Genomic DNA, 7,160 nt, shown 5'->3' on the forward strand with positions numbered 1-7,160 from the left:
TGTCTGCAGGCCAGAAGAGGGCACCAAACCTCATTCCAGATGGTTGTTAGCCACCATGTGGTTCCTGGGAATTGAACTCATGACCTTTAGAAGAGCAGGCAATGCTCTTAACCACTGAGCCATCTCTCCAGCCCCTAGAGTATAATCTTTATGAAATTAATTCAGTTATTGGACTTTATTACTAGTATGTGTTTTATTTCTTGAGTAACTCCTTTTCATTGTTCAATAAATGAGCTAACAATAACAAAAATATGTAACTGATTTCACACTGTTAAGTATGAGTAACGCAAATCCTGTGTTAAAGTGAATGATTACAATTTTCCTTCAAGTACAAAAATAATTCAGTATTAGGATAAGTAAGTTGCATGTTTGGGCAATCTATTAACTGATCACAACTTCCATTCTTCACCGTCTGTAGCTCTGGTGTACTTTCTTTCGGCCAGAGCTGGTCCAGCCTGCTTTGGAAAAATCACTGAAGAAGCTTCAACTGGACTATGTTGACCTTTACATTATGCACTACCCAGTGCCAATGAAGGTAGCGATTTCTTTGTCAAATGAACATATTTTTCATGTGGACATGGATATCATTTGGATCATTGAGACAAGTTTCTATTATAATTTAATATAAATTTATGCTACTAAACTTTTGAGTAGGTTTCACAAAGGGTTTACAGGATTATGAAATGAAGTAATCAAGAAACGATCAGAGCAGGGCGGTGGTGGCATACGCCTTTAATCCCAGCACTTGGGAGGCAGAGGCAGGCAGATCTCTGAGAGTTCGAGACCAGCCTGGACTACAAGAGCTAGTTCCAGGACAGGCTCCAAAACCACAGAGAAACCCTGTCTCGAAAAAAGCAAAGCAAAAAAAAAAAAACAAAAAAAAAAACAAAACAAAACAAAAAAAAACAACGATCAGAATTGTATTTACACATCTTTTGAATTTATTTGTGCTACTAGATATTTTCTTGGGTCTTGTCCCTCTTTTTCTTTTAAGTGGCAAAGTTGGCCCCAGAGAGTTTCAGCTTCAAGGTAATCAATCCTGCACATAGTCCTAATTAGCATCATTGGCTCACATGTCTGCCCTTGGGCCCAGAGGCATCCATACTTATTATTTATCTTGGAACAGGATTGATATAAATTCTTGCTGGTGTTCAAGGACATGCAATGACCATGCTTCCCAGTGAAAATGAAACATTTTCATTTTTTTCCAAAATATGAGTAGACAAAAGAATACAAGTGAACTAGGAGAGTTCACTTTGTTGTTTGTAAATATTATTTAGGTGCAGGAATTGTGTGTGTGTGTGTGTCTGTGTTTGTATGTAATAACAATTAAAGAAAGAGAGGCCATGAATTTAGAGCCAGCAGGAGAATACATTGTAGGTTTTAGACTGAGGAAAGGGAAGAAGCAAAATGATGTAATTATACTATAATTTCAAAAATAAAAAGAAAATTATAAGAAAGAAAAATTTTAATTATTCCTATGGATAACATAAGAGAGTACAGCAAAACAGGGCTCCTAAAGAAAAGTTTTACAACTCCTCACTTGTAAACGCAGTGTATAAGAGAACGCTTCACTTCCTCTATGTTTGCTTACTGTCTTATTTCAAAGATATTCCTTATTTTTCAAAAAAATATTTCATGTGTTTGTATGTTTTATTTATATTTCTATGCTTTAGTATCTTTGGAGACCAGAATATAGCACTAGGCCCCATGGTCTTGCTTAAAAATTGTTCTCACCAACCATGTAGATGCTGTCTGAAAGAGAGGCCAGTGCTTAATACTAAGTTATCTGGATATTCTTAAAAACATTACTAGAGGTGAGACAAGTGTTTTGTGAGATTTCTTTAACAAGCACTTCTTTTCCAGCCAGGGGATATTGATTATCCAGTGGATGAGAAAGGGAAATTGCTATTGGACACAGTTGATTTCTGTGCCACGTGGGAGGTGAGTACTTTTGACAATAAATCAAGCAGAGGGAGGCAGAATCAGCTCATTTTCCTATGGGTATAGAAATTATTTACACATATTTGCTGGAATGAAAGGGGAAGAATGCATAACTAAAATGTAAGGGAGGGAAAGTGAAGAAGTATTCAGGATAATAGGAATATGTATTATTTTGCCACATTATGTAGTAGCACTCTCAATTTACTAGTGATGTCATAAAAACTCCTCTTTGGTTGATACCATATTCACCATTATCATAATTATCCTTATTTCTTCATATTTAAGTTCTATGATCATTTGGGCAATACATTCCTCTTCATATTTTTTAGTGTCTATGATCAAACTTAGGGCCTTTTAACACAGGTTAGTATTCTACTCGTCAAGCTCTTGACAGTTTTCTTTGTAACTGCTCCAACTTCTCTTTATATTAATGTAGTGATTGCAAGTATAACATTTAATAACCCCTTTCTCATCACCAGGCATTGGAGAAGTGTAAGGATGCAGGATTGGTCAAGTCTATTGGGGTGTCCAACTTTAACCACAAGCAGTTAGAGAGAATCCTGAATAAGCCAGGGCTTAAGTACAAGCCTGTCTGCAATCAGGTAAGGATTCTCATTTCTCCCCATCTCTCATGCTTTTCCTCACCCTGTACTACTGATATTGTTCATTTGTCCTCTGCCCAAGTGATTTTCATACTGTGGAAAAGAAGATTCTGAGAGCAGTGCCACTGGTTGAAAAGACATGGGGGATTCTAAACTTTATCTTGTACTCTTAAGTATTGGTAAGAATAGGTACATACTATATAGTAGCCCACTTATGGAGAAAGTATAGATTTAAATTTGGTTCAGCAGGCAACAGCTGAGGGCAGAGGAAAGTGATGTCTCCTTGCACTGAGGGTAGTGAGTAGGCATAGATACTGTTCTAAAAGACTGAGCTAAAAAGAAATCACTGTGTTGATAGGAATTATGTGGAGCTTAGATGCTTCTCTCTGTCTTACTATTATTCTTCCTCATGATGTAATTAAGTTTAGCTGCTGATATTTTTTACCCACTGAACTGCCTTGCTGAGCATAAGCTATTATTTGACACAAAAAGTTGCCCAGCCAAAAGTTATTTACAGAATCTTCCAAAATTAGTTCTTTTTTTCCACGAAAAATTGCAGCAGTTTGATCTTTTAAATTCAAATGTGATATTGCACATAATTTTCTTAGTCTACTTTATTGACTTTAAACACTTTTATTTGTCTTAATTTGAGCATTTGATATAATCCAATCTCTATCATATCCTTTCACAGGTTGAATGTCATCTGTATTTAAACCAGAGTAAGCTGCTGGATTACTGCAAATCAAAAGACATTGTTCTGGTTGCTTATGGTGCTCTGGGAACCCAACGATATAAAGAATGGTAAGAAGATGAAGCGGATACCTGAAGCACGACTGTCAATTAGCATCACACTACTCAGCTGTTAGGTAGAGAGAGCTGTCTTGAGAAGACCCATGTGAAGCAGAAGCTGGGAGCTCAGGGACTTCTGTGTAGCCCTGGAGTCTTTTTTTTTTTTTTGTCTTCTGATTGCTCTAAAATAATGCTGTGATAAGAGCAACTTCAGGGAGAAAGTGTTGACTATAGTTCACAATTCCAGGGTACAGAACATAACAGCCGGCAAGACAGGGTGTCAGAAGCTTGAAGCAGGTAGTCCCTTCACATTGCAATCAAGAAGCAGAGAATGACAAATGAATACTAATGATCTGATCATTTTTTTTCCATTTATACAGTCCAGGATCTCTTGCTTGATCGCACCTATAATTAAAATGGGTTTTCCTACATCAATTTTTATAATAAGATAATCTCTCAAGGCAATCTAGAGGCACATTTTTTAGGTGATTCAAGATCATGTTTAGTTGATAATTATATATAACCATCATGTCTAGTCTAGAATGTACTCTCTACTGTGCCTTGTAGCACTATAACCAACCCAAATCTTTGGCTTCTTGAGCTTATTTCTGCTTTCCTACTAGGGTGGATCAGAATTCTCCAGTTCTCTTGCATGATCCAGTTCTTTGTGATGTGGCCAAAAAGAACAATCGAAGTCCTGCCCTGATTGCTCTTCGATACCTGCTTCAGCGTGGGGTTGTGCCCCTGGCCCAGAGTTTCAAAGAAAATGAGATGAAAGAGAATTTGCAGGTGATGAGCTCTGCTCCTTAGGGCTGTTACTTAGTTTCTTTGTATGCTTGCTTCCTTTAAATGTCTGTGAACTTTTTTTGAGATGAAACCCATATTTCTAGCATTTTGTGTACATATGAACTTTCAGGTGCATGAGAAATGTTTTGTCTATGACATAAACAACAGCATGACTTTACAGAGTTAGTGTTGGAGAAGATTTAGATTTTGCTTTGCCTTGTCAGCCAAGTATTGTATCCATCTTTTCATGGACCTCTTTATGTTCTGAAATGAGGGATCTGGACTAAGTAATTTCGATTCTAGACATTTCTATGGTTTTAATTTTATTTCATTGCATGCTCATATATTGTAATACACACACACACACACACACTGATTAACTGTAAGTTTGTGTTTCTCCCAAGTTGATATTTTCAAAATTTCAAATATACATTATTATTGTATAAAATGTTAGTAATTACTAATAATACCATTCTTAATTAGAAATTTATTATGAATCATTTATTTACCTTAGTGTTCTTTTTTGTTAAATTTGCTTTACTTTAGCCTGAAGTCAGTGAAAATTATCTATTTATGCTAAGTTGCTTCACATATATTTAAGGAACATTTGTATATTTTTCAAGACAATGAGGCCTCTTAAGCTCAGTAGACTGATTGAGCATTCCCTTAGTTCCATACAGGTCTCATACTTCACTGTGATGGTCAGTATTATATTTACACTGAGCTAGAATCATTGAACTGGAGAATGAAGTTTAAACACCTCTATTCTAGATCTGAGTGTATAGCTTCTATTCTAGTGGGAATGGATGAAATTAATACATAACTTCCAGAGATTTAAGGGTTTCTGCCTTTTATTTAGTTTTCCCACACTTTGGGTATTTTAAGTGATCACATTGTAGTAAATCCCAAAGTAGCAATGAGACCATTGAAGGGAATGATGACATTTAACTTTTAGATGCTAAGAGCCACGTTTAAAATATCTCAGGCTAATTACTGTTCGTTTTGGGGGAAGGAACTTTGCTCCACAGGGTATATTAACTCATTTATACTTGGAAAACAGTCTTTCCTATCGTTCCTGTTGTCAATAAAATTTACATATAGTTTTTCCTTTTTGTGGAGAAGTGATAGTTCTTTTTGTGAAATTTTACTATTAACATCTTAGGATGTGAAGACATTTTATAACTAACCTCTTCCTGAGATTTTTAACTACTGGAAATCCTTAACCAATTATATAATTTCCTTTATTTTGAAAATGATTTGGTTGCTTTCTATAGATGGTTTGTGCTATTTTCTGTAATCATAGTTCATCTAAACACAGCTTATTTTCTTGAACATTAAAGTTTGTAATCTAAGGTTAGAATCTTGTTTTCAGTGAACTTTAAGAGCGAGTACAGTCTTTCCCTTCCTTGAGTAGGAAGTAGTTGTTGCCAAAGTGAACAAGTAGCTGCTTTTTGTTGTATAATGGGAATGTACTTTGGACATGGGGATCAGTGTTTATTATGACAATTTGTCAGTCCCCGAATGGTTCTATTCGATTCTAGAACTCTAAAATATGTAATTTAAAATCCTTAATAAAATTGGATGTAATTTTATAAAATAAATGTGAACAATTAGCAAAAATCGTTTTGAAGTTAAAGTGTCTCAAATTTTAGAATTTGGACAAATCTTTACATACATCATGTTGAAAAGAGCAATTGTTTACATTTTAATGATTCATTGATGGGTTATAAAATGTAACTCTCCATGCAAATCACTATTTGATGTATTTCAAAATTTTTCTCTAGATTTCTTGGAATCTATTTACGTAGTGCTGTGGTTTTTAATGTGATATTAAATGTACTGCTTTTGTTTGATTGTTTACTTTTGTTTTTACTCAAAATGACTACGAGATTTCCTCTTGTCTATAGCATTGTGCAATTTTAATATATATCAAAACAGTTTTCTTTCATTATTACTTGCTATTTAGTAACCATGAATGCTTTAGTAAACATTGTTCATCATTTTTAGGTGTATACATACTAATCACAGTGCTTTTGAGGCATAAAGTCTGATTCATTCAAATGCTAAAACCCTTGTGTTTTCCTGAAGGTTTTTGAATTCCAGTTGTCTCCTGAGGATATGAAAACCCTAGATGGCCTGAACAAAAATTTTCGATATCTTGCAGCTGAGTTGTAAGTAATGTTGATAAACACCTCATCTCAGTTGATTTCATGTCCAAGTCTCTGCCTCCTTCTTCCAAATATGATGGTTCACACACTAACTGCCCTATTTGTCTGTAGCAAGATTTCCACAGAGATAGTTAATGCAACATTTGTTTCTGAGTTTTGAAAACATGAATTTGTCATTTCAAAACATGGGGAAGGGTTTGAATTCATGCTTAAATGTAACGTGAGGGGCTGGCTTGTTTGGGGTTTTTGTCCCGCCAGGTACCCTCTAGCCGGCAAGCCCCAAAGAAAATCACACAGAGATCTCTATAAGTTATAAAGCTGATTGGCCCATTAACTCAGGCTACTTATTAGCTCTTGTAGCTTATATTAACCCATTATTCTGATCTATTTTTGTCATATGGCTGGATACCTTTTTCAGTTGGCAGGTCACATCCTGCTTCCTCGGTGGTCTGCACAGGACTGGGAAGAATCAACTTCCTCCTTCCCAGAATTCTCCTGTTCTCATTGCATCATTTCTACTTCTTGTCTGGATTTCCTGGCTATACTTCCTGCCTGGCCAATCAGTGTTTATTTCAAACATGATTGACAGAATACAAACAATTCTCCTGCAACACTTAAAAGTAAGAAAACGACCTTTAGAGAAAATCATGGGAGAATTAAAAACCAACTTATGATCTTTAGTTTTCTTTCCTGCTCTATGGTTACAAAATTTGATATGAGAAAAAGGTTATAAATTACAAAGACTGCATAGGTACTTATAGGTGCATATTCATCATCTATCTGTCTATTATCTATCTATCTATCTATCTATCTATCTATCTATCTATCTATCATCTATCTATCTATCTATCTATCTATCTATCTATCTATC

The 7,160-nt window shown here is 35.3% G+C and overlaps 1 protein-coding gene across 4 annotated transcripts in view; it reads left to right on the forward strand.

The window, feature by feature from the left end:
- LOC101999007 (aldo-keto reductase family 1 member C13-like) overlaps window positions 1-7,160 on the forward strand; it is a 16,342-nt gene that overhangs the window by 7,267 nt on the left and 1,915 nt on the right. For all 4 annotated transcript variants that reach the window (XM_026788389.1, XM_013353146.1, XM_026788388.1 and 1 more), the window contains exons 4-9: window positions 419-535; window positions 1,867-1,944; window positions 2,424-2,546; window positions 3,238-3,347; window positions 3,959-4,124; window positions 6,210-6,292. In XM_026788389.1, the coding sequence (XP_026644190.1) occupies window positions 419-535; window positions 1,867-1,944; window positions 2,424-2,546; window positions 3,238-3,347; window positions 3,959-4,124; window positions 6,210-6,292 (677 nt within the window). The remainder of the gene's footprint in view (window positions 1-418; window positions 536-1,866; window positions 1,945-2,423; window positions 2,547-3,237; window positions 3,348-3,958; window positions 4,125-6,209; window positions 6,293-7,160) is intronic.

The sequence above is a fragment of the Microtus ochrogaster genome, unplaced genomic scaffold, assembly GCF_000317375.1.
Source record: "Microtus ochrogaster isolate Prairie Vole_2 unplaced genomic scaffold, MicOch1.0 UNK2, whole genome shotgun sequence".
Taxonomy (NCBI): domain Eukaryota; kingdom Metazoa; phylum Chordata; class Mammalia; order Rodentia; family Cricetidae; genus Microtus; species Microtus ochrogaster.